This window comes from Schistocerca cancellata, chromosome 2, assembly GCF_023864275.1.
Source record: "Schistocerca cancellata isolate TAMUIC-IGC-003103 chromosome 2, iqSchCanc2.1, whole genome shotgun sequence".
Lineage (NCBI taxonomy): Eukaryota > Metazoa > Arthropoda > Insecta > Orthoptera > Acrididae > Schistocerca > Schistocerca cancellata.
The window spans coordinates 970971612-970988941 of NC_064627.1; the positions used below are offsets into that span (position 1 = coordinate 970971612).

Consider the following 17330-nt stretch of genomic DNA (forward strand, 5'->3'; position numbering starts at 1 on the left):
CTGATTTTCGTGTGCCTAAATATGCCTTTACTACTGAACACGGAATTGTCGATGAATAGCATCATAGATGGTAACTGTGGCTGCTGTAGATGGCACTGTAAACACATTTGCGCAAAGTGGACCAAATGTCGGTAGTTCTGCACTACTACAGTCTGAACCTCCTGCAGTTGTTCAAAAAAAATGGTTCAAATGGCTCTGAGCACTATGGGACTCAACTGATGTGGTCATAAGTCCCCTAGAACTTAAAACTACTTAAACCTAACTAACCTAAGGACATCACACACATCCATGCCCGAGGCAGGATTCGAACCTGCGACCGTAGCGGTCGTGCGGTTCCAGACTGTAGCGCCTTTAACCGCTCGACCACTCCCGCCGGCAGTTGTTCAAGAAAAACACTCCACAAATTAGCATGATTGCTCGAAACTTGCGAGACTTCGTGCGTGCTGGAGCACAGCTCCTCTCTGAAGTTTCTCAAAAGTCCTTCTCAAACACGATCTGGATAATTTCGATACCTGTGCACTGGACAGGTCGTGACGACGTCAACAACGTTACTGCTTTGTTACATATCACAACTGTCCTAGTACGACAACAATAAAGGGTAACAGGATTGCCGGCGGTGGTCTAGCGGTTCTAGGCGCTCAGTCCGGAGCCGCGCGACTTCTACGGTCGTAGGTTCGAATCCTGCCTCGGGCATGGATGTGTGTGATGTCCTTAGGTTAGTTAGGTTTAAGTAGTTCTAAGTTCTAGGGGACTGATGACCACAGATGTTAAGTCCCATAGTGCTCATAGCCATTTGAACCATTTGGTAACAGGATTACTCAGCGCATTCGCAGTCCGTGCGTCCACTATACGGTAATGGCTAAGGGCAGCACAACTATTTACACTGAAGAGCCAAAGAAACTGGTACACCGACCTAATACCTTGTACGGCCCCCGCGAGTACGCAAAAGTGCCGCAACACGACGTGCCATGGACTCGACTAATGTCTGAAATAGCGCTGGTAGAAATGGACAACATGAATCCTGCAGGGTCGTCCATAAATACGTAAGAGGGGGCGGAGATCTCTTCTGAACAGCGCGTTGAAGGCATCTCAACGTCTGGAGAGTTTGGTGGACAACGAAAGTGTTTAAACTCAGAAGAGTGTTCCTGGAGCCACTCTGCAACAATTCTGCTGGAACTGCCCATGTCCGTCGGAATGCACAATGGACATGAAAGGTACCTGGTGATCAGACAGGATACTTACGTACGTGTCACTTGACAGAGTCGTATCTAGACGGATCACTCCAACTGCACACGCACCATACAGAGTCCAGGGATTCATGTGGTTGTCTCCATATCGTTAGACGTCCGTCCTCTCGATAGAATGTGAAACGAGACTCGTCCGACCAGGCAACATGTTTCCATTCACTGACAGTCCAATGTCGGCCTTGACGGGTCCAAGCGAGACGTAAAGCTTTGTGTCGTGGAGTCATCAAGAGTACACGATTGAGCTTTCGGCTCCGAAAGCCCATATTGATGATGTTTCGTTGAATTGTTCGCACACTGACTCTTGATGGCCCACCATTGAAATCTGCAGCAATTTGCGGAAGCGTTGCACTGCTGTCACGTTGAACGATTCTCTTCAGTCGGCGTTGGTCCCTTTCTTGCAGGATCTTTTCCCGGCCACAGCCATGTCGAAGTTTTGATGTTTTACCGCATTTATGATATTCAAGGTCCACTCGTGAAATCTTCCTACGGGAAAATTCCCACTTCATTGCTACCTCGGAGATGCTGTCCCATCCCTCGTGCGCCGACTATAAGACCACTTATTTAATCCTTGATAACCTGCCATTGTGGCAGCATTAACCGAGCTAACAACTGCGCCAGACACTTTTTGTCTTATATAGGCGTTGCCGATCGGAGCGCCGTATTCTGCCTGTATTACACACCTCTGTTTTTGAATGCTTATGCCAGTACAAGTTCCTTTGCGCTTCAGTGTATGAAACCGAACATAATTCGAAGAAACGTTGATGCCACAGGTATTAAACTTCAACATGAACAGTGCCGAAATATCTTCGTACAGGGGTTCCCTGTCCAAATACGACCAGTTTATCACCCGCATTCTCTTATAACCTTTTCCGGTGCTCTTACTACACACTCTGCAGAATCTAACTGACACCCAAAAGCTGGGTTTGGCATTAAACACCTTCAGCTTTCGCAGTAAATTTCCGATAGTCGTACTGATAAATGGTCAGTTCTTCTTTGCCGTTTCTTCTACGTAAACAAATGTGGCAAGTGCCTTATAATTCTTTTGAATATCTGATAAATCCTTCACGTTTTTTCTCCCCAGAAATACATGTTTGGCGTCGGCTAGTCATGAATATTGTAATTACGTTTATGTCTTACTTCTTAAGGAGGGTTATCTTCCTTAGTTTTTCGTTCAACACCAGTGATCATAGATGATATAATAGAATAGCTGATTTTCAATGTATAAATGGCAGTTTCGCCACAGACAGACTTTTCGATCATATACTGTAAGACCTCAACAAATCTTTTATATATTACATTGAACTGCTTTTCACTCATAACAGAAAGACGCAGGCACGGTTCGAAAATGAACGGACTCATTCGAAATTGTTGTTGTTGTTGTGGTCTTCAGTCCTGAGACTGGTTTGATGCAGCTCTCCATGCTACCCTATCCTGTGCATCTTCTTCATCTCCCAGTACCTACTGCAGCCTACATCCTTCAGTTCCTGCTTAGTGTATCCATCTCTTGGTCTCCCTCTACGATTTTTACCCTCCACGCTGCCCTCCAATGCTAAATTTGTGATCCCTTGATGCCTCAGAGTATGTCCTTCCAACCGGTCCCTTCTTCTTGTTAATTTGTGCCACAAACTCCTCTTCTCCCCAATTCTATTCAATACCTCCTCATTAGTTATGTACTCTACCCATCTAATCTTCAGCATTCTTCTGTAGCACCACATTTCGAAAGCTTCTATTCTCTTCTTGTCCAAACTATATATCGTCCATATTTCACTTCCATACATGGCTACACTCCATACAAATACTTTCAGAAACGACTTCCTGACACTTAAATCTATACTCGATGTTAACAAATTTCTCTTCTTCAGAAACGCTTTCCTTGTCATTGCCAGTCTACATTTTATATCTTCTCTACTTAGACCATCATCAGTTATGTTGCTCCCCAAATAGCAAAACTCCTTTACTACTTTAAGTGTCTCATTTCCTAATTTAATTCCCTCAGCATCGCCTGGCTTAATTCGACCACATTCCATTATCCTCGTTTTGCTTTTGTTGATGTTCATCTTATATCCTCCTTTCAAGACACTGTCCATTCCGTTCAACTGCTCTTCCAAGTCCTTTGCTGCCTCAGATAGAATTACAATGTCATCGGCGAACCTCAAAGTTTTTATTTCTTCTCCATGGATTTTAATACCTACTCCAAATTTTTCTTTTGTTTCCTTTACTGCTTGCTCAATATACAGATTGAATAATATCGGGGAGAGGCTACAACCCTGTCTCACTCCCTTCCCAACCAATGCTTCCCCTACATGCCCCTCGACTCTTATAACTGCCATCTGGTTTCTGTACAAATTGTAAATAGCCTTTCGCTCCCTGTATTTTACCCCTGCCACCTTTAGAATTTGAAAGATTTTTACGGAATCCAAAATGATCTTCCCCGAGGTCAGCTTCTACCAGTTTTTCCATTCGTCTGTAAATAATTCGCGTTAATATTTTGCAGCTGTGGTTTATTAAATGATAGTTCGGTAATTTTCACATCTGTCAACACCTGCTTTCTTTGGGATTGAAATTATTATATTCTTCTTGATGTCTGAGGGTATTTCGCCTGTCTCATACATCTTGCTCACCAGATGCTAGAGTTTTGTCAGGACTGGCTCTCCCAAGGCCGTCAGTAGTTCTAATGGAATGTTGTCTACTCCCAGGGCCTTGTTTCGACTTAGGTTTTTCAGTGCGCTGTCAAACTCTTCACGCAGTATCGTATCTCCCATTTCATCTTCATCTACATCTTCTTCCATTTCCATAATATTGTCCTCAAGTACATCGCCCTTGTATAGACCCTCTATATACTCCTTCCACCTTTCTGCTTTCCCTTCTTTGCTTAGAACTGGGTTTCCATCTGAGCTCTTGATATTCATACAAGTGGTTCTCTTTTCTCCAAAGGTCTCTTTAATTTTCCTGTAGGCAGTATCTATCTTACCCCTAGTGAGACAAGCCTCTACATCCTTACATTTGTCCTCTAGCCATGCCTGCTTAGCCATTTTGCACTTCCTGTCGATCTCATTTTTGAGACGTTTGTATTCCTTTTTGCCTGCTTCATTTACTGCATTTTTATATTTTCTCCTTTCATCGACTAAGTTCAATATTTCTTCTGTTACCCAAGGAGTTCTACTAGCCCTCGTCTTTTTACCAATTTGATCCTCTGCTGCCTTCACTACTTCATCCGTCACAGCTACCCATTCTTCTTCTACTGTACTTCTTTCCCCCAGTCCTGTCAATTGTTCTCTTATGCTCTCCCTGAAATTCTGTACCTCTGGTTCTTTCAGTTTATCCAGGTCCCATCTCCTTAAATTCCCACCTTTTTGCAATTTCTTCAGTTTTAATCTACAGTTCATAACCAATAGATTGTGGTCAGAGTCCACATCTGCTCCTGGAAATGTCTTACAATTTACGACCTGGTTCCTAAATCCCTGTCTTACCATTATATAATCTATCTGATACCTTCTAGTATCTCCAGGATTCTTCCATGTATACAACCTTCTTTCATGATTCTCGAACCAAGTGTTAGCTATGATTAAGTTACGCTCTGTGCAAAACTCTACCAGGCGGCTTCCTCTTTCATTTCTTAGCCCCAATCCATATTCACCTACTATGTTTCCTTCTCTCCCTTTTCCTACTCTCGAATTCCAGTCACCCATGACTATTAAATTTTCGTCGCCCTGCACTACCTGAATAATTTCTTTTATCTCTTCATACATTTCTTCAATTTCTTCATCATCTGCAGTGCTAGTTGGCATATAAACTTGTACTACTGTAGTAGGCGTGGGCTTCGTGTCTATCTTGGCCACAATAATGCGTTCACTATGCTGTTTGTAGTAGCTTACCCGCGCTCCTATTTTTTTATTCATTACTGAACCTACTCCTGCATTACCCCTATTCGATTTTGTGTTTATAACCCTGTATTCACCTGACCAAAAGTCTTGTTTCTCCTGCCACCGAACTTTACTAATTCCCACTATATCTAACTTTAAACTATCCATTTCCCTTTTTAAATTTTCTAATCTACCTGCCCGGTTAAGGGATCTGACGTTCCACGCTCCGATCCGTAAGAACGCCAGTTTTCTTTTTCCTGATAACGACGTCCTCCTGAGTAGTCCCCTACCGGAGATCCGAATGGGGGACTATTTTACCTCCGGAATATTTTACCCAAGAGGACGCCATCATCATTTATCCATACATTGGAAATTAAGCAGCATTAAGGAATATTTATGCAACTATGGCAGGAAGTAAATAAATAGCAACACAGAATGTTTCATGACCACAGCGAGCCATCTGGAATTTTTCATATTACACGAAACACAAATAGTGGTGTGAGGCACAAATTGGCTGTTCTGCAGTAAAGCTTAGATAATCAGCATTTAAGTTTCAGTTTAATTCGACTTGCATCTGTTAAAAATAATATGCGAGATGTGGAGACCAAATTTTGAAGTAGACTTTGGTTAACTGCAAATAGAGCTAAGTCTCCACAAGTTGTCTCTCTTACCTGCAGGGATTAAGTTTTGTATCTTATCATGTGTCTTCTTTGCGACCCAGTCATTTATCGTTTTCCTTGCTACGTCTGATTGATGAAAATTCACTTGTTCGACTCCCGCTATAAATTTATCTGCAGATTGTAGAAATTCTTTCCGTAGTTCAAAACCAGCCTTCAGAAATATTCTATTAGCTATGTCGAGCAGTATGTCGTCGGATGCCTGAAAAAGTGTATTCTCAGGGTAATACTGACATAAAATTAATAAACTCTAAAATTTGCACATAACATTTACAAGGACAGACATGTCATGAGGTTACACATATTTGTTGGTAACTGCTCACAAGGAAAAAGTGGTACTATTGCTGCATACAACATCTTTAAAAATGTACAGACAGAATTCTCCTGAAAATGACACTCACTATAAGGTGCTAATAAAATGCGGGAACAACAGAAGGTACTTGTTAGGAGCACAGAAAAAGAATAATAAGTAGAAAACAATACGGAACCAACGTGTTCTACGAAACGTGCAATATCTGACATGAAATGCACATGGAGCAAAATTAATTAATGTTTTAATGAATTAAGGATGGGTACACCTTCCTGCAAGTACACAATTTATTGTTTTGTTTTACCATTCAAAAATGTTTCACGGCAGGTGTGGCATCCTAAGAGGATTTTTCTTTTTTTATGAAGTAGATGCATACAAGTTATTTTTATTTTAAGGAATATGGTACATCAGATTCTGTTGTCGTTTAAATTGTGTGTGCACTTTATGTTTTATTTTACGATGTGTGCAAGCTTTGGCTGCCAAGCAAAATCAGTTACAGGTCGAAGTTAGGACACCACGTCACCTGCAAATATGAGGGATGTTATAAAATCGTCTACACTGATTTTTTAACATCCCTCATGTTTGTAGATGACGTGGTGTCCTAACTTAGACCTATGGTTGCACTGATTTTTTAACGTTCCTGACGTTTGCAGATGACATGGCGTACTAACTTTGACATGTTTTTAATTTTGGTTAACAGCCACAGGACGCGTGCAGTGTAAAATAAAAAGTAAAGCGCACATACTATTTAAATGACAACCGAATCTGATGTATCATATTCCTTAACCTAAAAATAAGCTCTATTTATGCGTTTCAGGATAATAATAAAAAACCCACTGGGGATATCACAATTGTGGTGAAACATGTTTGGTTGTTAAAGCCAAACAATAACCTGTGTACTTGAAAAAAGGTGGACTATTATTTTTCTGCAAGTACGGGAATTGAGATCAAAACTTCAATATGATGATTACTATTCGTCATATTTCAACTAAGTTGACCAAAGCCAAATGACATGAAAGCATTCACGAGTAGCAACAATTAGAATATGCTGCTCTGTGTGTATGTCCATAGCAATTCTGTGTTGTACATAAATTTCAACCAGTTTGTGCGATTTTCTAAGAAGTGTCCCGTGAAGTTCTTCACGCCTTAGTTTGAGGATTCGCAAGATCACATATTCCAGAGTTTCTATGGCACAATTCAACCCGAGAGATGATGCTCGAACCATTGCTCTAGTCACCTATATACACACTAGAGGTCCCTAGGATAGTTTTAAGAGTGCTTTATCATTGCGTGGGGAGCATGGGAGCACTCTACAAACGACTGGAAAGCAGCGGAATAAGGCACGTGGCCTGTTCGCCATAGAATAAAAAAGTATTACTCAGTAAGCAGTTCTTCATTATCCACTCTTCCCACCTAATGTATAGAATTCTGCTACACCAACACATTCTGAAGACTGTATTCTCGTCTTGTTAATAATTTTTATCGGACGTGTTTCAATACGATTTAAGGCTGCACTCCAGACGTCAACTTAACTGAAGTTTTAAACTGAAACAATTCCGTAATAATGACGATTCACAGGTATTTGCAAATACCGGCTGCACTGCGATTCTGTAGACATTGCACTTTCGAAGGAGATGCAGATATATTTCAGTAATACACTGAGGTGACAAAAGTCATGGTGTCCCTTTGAAAAATTATACACGACTGTGCTTAAACTGACACACAATATTTTTTAGCGCAACGCAATCTGACTGCCGGCCGCGGTGGCCGTGCGGTTCTGGCGCTGCAGTCCGGAACCGCGGGACTGCTACGGTCGCAGGTTCGAATCCTGCCTCGGGCATGGGTGTGTGTGATGTCCTTAGGTTAGTTAGGTTTAAGTAGTTCTAAGTTCTAGGGGACTTATGACCTAAGATGTTGAGTTCCATAGTGCTCAGAGCCATTTGAACCTTTTTTTTTTTTTGAGCAATCTGACTTTCAGAAATCCCTACAAAGGAATAGCCCTGACTAACATTAACCTGTACCTTTCACAAATCACTTACCTCACAAAAATCTTCGTTACTCAAGCTACTGCAATACAGCGAGCGCCACTACTGCCAGCTAAATAAAAGATTCAAATGAAAAATTTTAACAAATATGTATTGCCCAGTGCCCAAAACAATTTGTAAAATTTTTTGTGGGGAGCATGGGGGCTATGTAAGTAGGCTGTTTATGTTTTCTTATTGGCAACGTTACGTAGCGCTCTGTATGAAAATCACTAGCTGTGCTGTGTGCAGTCTGTGGGTAGTTTGCATTGTTGTCTGCCATTGTAGTGTTGGGCAGCGGCAGCTGGATGTGAACAGCGCGTAGCGTTGCGCAGTTGAAGGTGAGCCGCCAGCAGTGGTGGATGTGGGGAGAGAGATGGCGGAGTTTTGTAATTTGTCATGAACTGCTATATATATATATTATGACTATTAAGGTAAATACATTGTTTGTTCTCTATTAAAATCTTTCATTTGCTAACTATCCCTATCAGTAGTTAGTGCCTTCCGTAGTTTGAATCTTTTATTTAGTTGGCAGTAGTGGCGCTCGCTGTATTGCAGTAGTTCGAGTAATGAAGATTTTTGTGAGGTAAGTGATTTCTGAAAGGTATAGTTTAATGTTAGTCAGGGCCATTCTTTTGCAGGGATCTTATAGTCAGATTGCGTTGCGCTAAAAAATATTGTGTGTCAGTTTAAGCACAGTCATGTATAATTGTTTAAAGGGGACGTTTCAATGGGTCATCGGCTAATATCGTATCAAATCTCCTCTTACCGTGGGCAGTGCAGCAACTCGACATGGCATGGACTCAGTAAGTCGTTGGAAGTCTCCTGCAGTAATATTGAGCCATGCTGCCTCTCTAGCCGTCCATAATAGCCAAAGTATTGCCAGTGCAGGATTTTGTGTACCAACTGACCTCTCGATTATGTACCACAAATGTTCCGTGGGATTCACGTCTGGCGATCTGGATGGCCAAATCTTTCGCTCGAATTGTCCAAGATGGCGCATTGTCATCCATAAAAATTCTATCGCTGAATGGCTGCAGATGATCACCAAGTAGCTGAACATAACCATTTCCAGTCAATTATCGGTTCAGTTGGACCAAAGTACCCAGTCTATTCTATGTAAACACAACCCACACTGCCGGCCGAGGTGGCCGAGCGGTTCTAGGTGCTACAGTCTGGAACCGCGCGACCGCTACGGTCGCAGGTTCGAATCCTGCCTCGGGCATGGACGTGTGTGATGTCCTTAGGTTAGTTAGGCTTAAGTAGTTCTAAGTTCTAGGGGACTGATGACCTCACATGTTACGTCCCATAGTGCTCAGAGCCATTTGAACCATTTTTCCAACGGCCAACGGCCTTGCCGCAGTGGTAACGCCGGTTCCCGTCAGATCACTGAAGTTAAGCCCTGTCTGGCTGGGCTAGCACTTGGATGGGTGACCATCCGGTCTGCCGAGCGCTGCTGACAAGCGGGGTGCACTCAGCCCTTGTGAGACAAACTGAGGAGCTACTTGAAACTTCCTGGCAGATTAAAACTGTGTGCCCGACCTAGACTCGAACTCGGGACCTTTGCCTTTCGCGGGCAAGTGCTCTACCATCTGAGCTACCGAAGCACGACTCACGCCCGGTACTCACAGCTTTACTTCTGCCAGTATCTCGTCTCCTACCTTCCAAATTTTACAGAAGCTCTCCTGCTTGGAAGGTAGGAGACGAGATACTGGCAGAAGTAAAGCTGTGAGTACAGGGCGTGAGTCGTGCTTCGGTAGCTCAGATGGTAGAGCACTTGCCCGCGAAAGGCAAAGGTCCCGAGTTCGAGTCTCGGTCGGGCACATAATTTTAATCTGCCAGGAAGTTTCATATCAGCGCACACTCCGCTGCAGAGTGAAAATCTCATTCTGGAAACATCCCCTAGGCTGTGGCTAAGCCATGTCTCCGCTATATCCTTTCTTTCAGGAGTGCTAGTTCTGCAAATTTCGCAGGAGAGCTTCTGTAAAGTTTGGAAGGTAGGAGACGAGATACTGGCAGAAGTAAAGCTGTGAGTACCGGGCGTGAGTCGTGCTTCGGTAGCTCAGATGGTAGAGCACTTGCCCGCGAAAGGCAAAGGTCCCGAGTTCGAGTCTCGGTCGGGCACACAGTTTTAATCTGCCAGGAAGTTTCATATCAGCGCACACTCCGCTGCAGAGTGAAAATCTCATTCTGAGGAGCTACTTGATTGAGAAATAGCGGCTCCGGTCTCGGAAACTGACATACGGCCGGAAGAGCGGTGTGCTGACCACATGCTCCTCCATAACCGCATCCAGTGACGCCTATAGGCTGAGAATGACACGGCGGCCGGTCGGTACCGTTCGGCCTTCATGGACTCTTTGAGAGGAGTTTAGTGTCCAACGGATATGGTCACGAGCGCAGGAGAAGTTCTGCAGGCGATGTCGTACTGTTAGCAAAGGCACTTGCGTCGGTCGTCTGCTGCCATAGCCCATTAACGCCAATTTCGCCGCACTGTCCTAACGGATACGTTCGTCGTACGTCCCACACTGATTTCTGGTGCTAATTCACGCAGTATTGCTTTTCTTTTAGCGCTGACAACCCAACGGAAACTCCCTGTTCTCGATTGTTAAATGAATGCTGTCGGCCACTGCGTTGTCCGTGGTGAGAGGTAATTTTTTGATATTCTCGGCACACTATTGACACAGTGGATCTCGGAATATTGATTTCCCGCATTTAAAAACTTAATTCCCGTCGTAGGGCCATAATTACGTCGGAAAACTTTTCACGCGAATTATCCGAATACAAATGACAGCTCCACCAATGCACTGCCGTCTTATAGCTTGTCTACGCGATGCTGTCGCCATCTGTATGTGCACATACCGCTATCCCATGACGTTTATCACCTCTGTGTAAGACACCGAAGGGAACTGTGACGAAGGTGAACGAGAGGCAGGTACCTGTCGTACAACTTCGGGTACGTGCGCAGACCTTTTGGTTGATCAAGCAGTGTGGAATCAAGAACCAAAGACATTCTTTGCAGAAAGTAGGATACAGAAGGAAAATTTGACCAATTAAATTCCATAGTCTGAAGCAAGAAGGTTTGTCAAACTCAAAAATCACAGCTTCCCCCCGCCACTGCCGGTGGTGAACTGGAGCCGAGCTCGCGGCCGCAGACTATATGTACCTGGCGCGCCAACGTCCGAGAGCTTCTCCGCGGTCATTTCTCCTCTTGCTACCTGCGACGCTCGTTCGCTGCAGTACGGGAAGCCAGGATCCGTTTACCTTAAGGCCTTCCTCTTTCTTGTTGAAACTGTTCGCGTGTTTTTGTATTTCTACAGCTTCTCTGAACAAGCGCGTGTGATAGTGCTTCTCTACAGCCAGAATTTCCGTGTCGGCGAATTTTATTACGTGGTCGGTCTCACTCAGTGCGTGCTCTGCCACGGCCGATTTCTGCACCTGCCTCAACCTGCAATGTCGCTTATGCTCTCTGATCCTGGTGTTAATTGATTGAATGGAGGGTGAAACTTTGACAATGCCAGCTACTCGTACTGGGGAAACGTCAGTAAAATCATTAGATGAACGTCAGCGGAAGAACCTGAGACAGAAGCCAATAGTCAGTTTGTTAACAATTGGCACCGAAAGCCTTAACAATTTTGTCGAAAATCACATTTTGTATGGGGCTGCGACACATAAAACATGTGAGAAGAAGTACCCGCTTTGCAAAAACGGAGACGTCAAACAGTCGAACAGCACACACACACACACACACACACACACACACACACACACACACACACACATCCAGGTGTTCATCAAAGGCGAGCCTGTAATCTCTTCTACATGACTAACAAAATTAATATACTTATGCTCAATGATGCTCAACATATCACGCAGAAAGGCAGAGAACAGACTAACAAGTTACGCCCAACTACAAGAACACCATATATCGAAAGTAACCAAAGCTATGGATGTTTACAAAACACTAAATAAAATTCAAAACCACGTGTTCACAGTAAAAATATCATAGGAATGGATATAAACGAAAGAATAGCGTCAGGGTCAAGATGTCTGTACTCACTAAGCAACCAACTCAAAAGTAAAGCTTTCTGAATCATCTGCCCCATAGTATTGTACGGTTCATAAAGTTGGACGCTTACAAAAAATGCAAGAGAAAAAGTGAATGTTTTCGAAAGAAAAGTAATGAGAAAAATCTCGGGACCTATGTTGGAAAATGGCGTATGGAGAATTCGAAAGAACAATGAAATTTATCAGTTAATGAAGCGACCGACTATCATCCAGAAATTAAAAAGTAGGAGACTGCAGTGGGCTAGACATGTGGCTAGAATGGAAAACGACAGAATCACCAAGAAAGCATTTGAAGGAACTGTCCAGGCAACAAGACCATTGGGCAGGTCTAGTACAAGGTGGAAAGATGGCTTAGAGAAGGACATCGCAGCATTAGTAATTTCCGCAGGGTGGAGAGAGACTGCGAGAGATAGAAGGCGATGGAAGCAATTTTGATGCAGCGCGTGGTCTACAGGGCCTTTCATCGCTGAGGAGAGGAAGAAGAAGAAGAAGAAGAAAAAGAATGTGTTACTGCACTTAAACGACCCAGAAGGAGGCCCGTTAACCCAAGGCGTGGACAGTGACATCAATTTGAGGAAATCAACAAGAATCCCTTCCAATAGCCCCGACTATCACAGTGGCCCCAACTCGATGAAATCGTACCATAGGGACAAATAACGCAAGCCCTCACTGTCAACGTGGCTCCTCTACCACAAACTAAACCTACCTGTGTTTCCGGTACAAATGAAGGTTGAGTTATCAATCTATTGACTGGTTTGATGCAGCCTTCCAAAAGTTACCCTTCTCTAACGACCTCTCCATGTCAGAGGCGCACTTGCCGCAAACATCCTCCACTATTTGTAGGATATATTCGATTCCCTGTCTTCCCCTACAATCTTCACTCTCTACAGTCCCCCCTAGTACCATGGAGCTTATTACTCGATGTCTTAACAGATATCCTATCATCCTGTGCCTTCTTCTTTTCAATGTGTTCCACATGTTCCACTCCGCACCGATTCTGGCAAGGGAAACTCCCCGTCGCACGACCTTCCCCCTCAGATTTATTGGTAAGATGGCCCAATGGAAGGCCCGTCAAAAACTGAACACAGATCAAGCATGAAGATAGGAAGAAGGTGTACCGAACTGGATAAAAATGCAAAATAAAATCGGTGAACGGTCCAGGCTTAGCAAGTCCAACAACGAGCGCAGTGCCAGAAGAACGGTGTCGTGTTAAGGTGGTCATGGTGCTGATTACAAAGCGGCCGAGTCGTGTTCAGTAGTCCCTCGTACCATTTTTTTTTTCGCAACACTATGAACTGCTCGTCCGGTCATTGAAATGATTGGCAGTTGTCATGCTACACATTGGTTACAGAATATCACTCATGTGGAAAGAATGTGCTGAATAGTGAGAGCAGGCGAGATATCACATAGACATTTCACAGAAATGAACACAACAAATAAACGGGTGTGAACTATGTTACAAGAAAGGAAATCAAGAGTCAAAACTTCCAAAGTGGAACGCAACTTCAAAAACATTAAAAACATATGTTTCGACAGACCACAGATCAACTGTTGATTGTGAAACTGTTGCATTCATTTGTTGCAGCTTACGTGACAAACTATTATGCTTTCATCATTTCCTTGGGAATTACCACATTCACATCCACACGAACAACTAAATCTGCCAAGGAGGCATATCTCACTCATTCACCAGGCTTACAGATTAGGTGCGTCGATCAGAGATTCTTGTCACATGACACACATACTGTCAGTAATGCGGTATATGACACATCAGACGTGATTTCCGCTGGAGGATTCGGTTGACAAATGTTTGCAGCTCCCATTCGAAAGCCACTTCGTTTCGGCTTCTAATGGAATAGTTGCGCTGAATCAACATTTAATATAAGGTCTCCTCCTTACACCTCGCTCTTACAAACGGACGTTACACCACGACACACACACAAATTTGAATACAGCGAACACCGTAAAATTGGCACGAGGGAGTTTGGAACATGGCTCGCCAGCTTTGTAGTTCAACAGCGTGATCACTTCACCATAACGCTGTGGCTCATCCACATTGCTCTACGTAGTATTTCTTTTGCTTGGACCGTTCACTGTTTCTATTTTGATTTTTTTTCACAGTACAGTACACCTTGTGCTGTGCTTCATACGTATTCAGATTTTGACGAGCTGTCCACTGAGACCTCTTACCACTAAATCTGAGGGAGGGGGAGGGGAGGGGGAGGGGAGGGGGGAGGGGAGGGGGAGGGGAGGAGAGGGATGATGGTATGTTTCCCTTGTGAAGAGACCCTCCTCATTTCTTATTTTGCTGCTCTACTTAATTTCCAACACCCTCCTATCGTACCACATCCCTAACGCTTAGATTCCCTTCTTTGCCGGTTTTTGCACAGTGAAGTTTTATATATGATTGTAGGGGACTTATTTCGGCAGGAAATGCTAGTCTGCTTCTTATATCCTTCTTTCGTCATTCATCACATGTTAATTTTCCTCCAATTCAACACAATTCCTGCGCTTCGACTCCCACATGATCCTCGATTTATATGCTATAGTTAGTCTCATTTATCATGTTCGTTTATATTTTCATTCTTTGATTTACTCCGAATATACATTCTGTGCTCAGTAGACAGTACAGTCCATTAAATAGACTCTTTAATGCGACAGTGACATCAGCATATCGTTGATATCCTTTCACACAGTATTTTCAATCACACATCCATACACCTTAATTTATTTCCTTTAATTACTTTCTGTATACGTTGAACAGTGAAGAAGAACAACTACGTGCCAGATATGTGCCATTTTTGTACCTTGATACACTTCAGTACAGCACTCTTCATGTACGTTTTCAGAAATTTCTTTGTCAAGGTCTATATTTGATGCTGGTAGATTTTACTTGATTCTTAGTTATTGTATGTTAGACTGATCAGCAACATGGTTGCGGGAGGTAATAAGTGACAGTTCTTGCTTTTATCTGTCGTTTCTAACTTCAGGATTGTGTGTAACATATTATTCTAAAATAGGCTGACGGCATTTCTTTGGTGTTATAGGCTCTACACACTAAAATCACAATTATTTAGTTGGAACTTACCACAGTGATCTTACAAATTAAAAAAATAATGGAACTGTTGCGGAGAACAAATATGGGACATAATCTGCAGAAATGTTCAGCGCAACTGCTACATTAAATTGAAGAGTTACAAAGCTTTTACAACCTCGTCTTTTGTACTCACGTTTAACTCACGCATTGTAGTCTCGATGCCTCTCTCTATGACATCGTCGTTACCATGTAAACGGAGACCCTCTCGGATCTGCCGAGCTGTTTCACCTTCTGCACCGAAATATACTAGTGTAAGTATCACATGTATGCTGAGAGGAGAATAAAAGATGTTTCCCGCGTCCATCGTCTAGAAATGATAGAAAACATGAACATAATTAATACTTATTGGCTTGTATTTAAATGGGAATGCCTAAATTAAAGGACGTTGAATTATTTGACACGGGTTGTTCAAATTATTTTTATTATTTACACTTAACTGCGATTGGCAGTTTCGGTCTCTACATAAAAATTCAAACACTCGGAATACATATCAGTAATCTAAAACCAATACTACAATAGCTATAGGAAAACAAAGACAAAAGCACAGAGACCTTACACAAAAAATTATGTGATAGCTACACAGTGCCATTGACCGTTCACAATCGTTTTTCATTTAACTGTTATTTACATGACCTTTACTTGGTGTGTGTTGGCAACAAATTACCGTGTTTAAGAAAAATCTAAATGAGGCAGCATAAGAACTTGTTTTATAGCAATGTGTACTGCCTACAGTACAGGAATCATTCGGAGACTACGACTGCATCGTGGAGACAATCTACTCAGTCATAAACCAGCGTCTGTGAGGGAATGGTTTGTGGACAGTAACATTCCAGAAATGGACTGTCAGCCCAGAGTCTTTATGTCAGCCCAATGGAACGCCTTTGGGATGAATCTCTCGAGATCCCAGCGTCCAACATCACTACGTTCTCTGGTTTCTGTTCTTGAGGAAGAATCATCTGCCATTCTTCACAGACCTTCAGACACCTTATTGACAGTGTTACAGGAGGGCACAAGTCTCCAGAAAGGTGAATGGTGAATACATCCCATATTAATGTTCACTAATAGGTACCCTCACTCTCTTTATGAGGTTGTGTAAACCAAGATAGAGAGCATGTCGTTCCAGGATTTGAAAGGAATTTCGTGCTGCAGTGGTATAGGTGTGGATGGGACAGGTGATGGTTTTATATGTGTGGATGATGGATGTGGCAGTTAATCTCCATGTTTGTTGAGCTAGGAATTTTAAACTATTGTGGGTTTCTTTGGATGGTGATTGGGTGAGGACTGCTGGTTAGTAACACACTGTACTTTTCAGTCCGGTAGATGGGTGAAGAATGGAAGCAGGTCTGGAACACATAGGAGATCCAATATTACAGTGAAAATTGAAAGAGCTTCGGAAGACTTGGTATCATATAAGGCAGAAGGCAATCTCGAAATACTATTTTTCGCGTACTTTCCTTTGCTGAAATGAGGAATTAAAATGAGTTCTTGGAAGTAATGCACTTAAAATTGCACTTAGAAATGCACTGGATCAGTCATAAATATAAGACTTTTGTACTTAGATGACTTTATAATAAGAAACCATATCGTGACTAAATTTCCTTGAGTTGTCATGACGAGAGATTTAACTGTTTCAAAACTATGTAACTTACCTTATGCATGTCGAATGTGAAGTTAACGTTGGATTCTGCCATGGACTGCAGAGCGGTATCAACGCTCGCTTGAGCCATTTCTCTGGGCCTGCAAAGAAAAAAAACATTCAGCGAATTCTAGAGTTTACGTCAACTAGAGTACCAACAAACGATATTCAGTAAACATTCTTTCATAGGTTTTTGGAGAAAACTTTTACGAACGGAATCCACATAGGAATTATAAGATTTGGACGAGTGATTACACTTGTTAAGTATTAGTGCAGTAATTCACTATGCCTGTTTTGTGAGAAACCATCTCTGAAATGGATTGATGTAAGCAAGACAACTGTATTACTTTTCACATCATTCCTCGTCCAGATCGTCTGCCTTTCGCTTTACTGTTCTTCTATCATAGAAACTCT

General features: G+C 42.7%; 1 protein-coding gene across 1 annotated transcript in view; it reads right to left on the reverse strand.

The window, feature by feature from the left end:
• Positions 1 to 17330, reverse strand: part of LOC126149027 (serpin B6-like) — a 93457-nt gene that overhangs the window by 64699 nt on the left and 11428 nt on the right. Inside the window, exons 2-4 of the mRNA XM_049915789.1 lie at positions 16930 to 17017; positions 15414 to 15587; positions 5782 to 5989 (exon numbers count right to left, since the gene is read on the reverse strand). Coding sequence (XP_049771746.1) covers positions 5782 to 5989; positions 15414 to 15587; positions 16930 to 17007 — 460 coding nt within the window. The 5' untranslated portion in view covers positions 17008 to 17017. The remainder of the gene's footprint in view (positions 1 to 5781; positions 5990 to 15413; positions 15588 to 16929; positions 17018 to 17330) is intronic.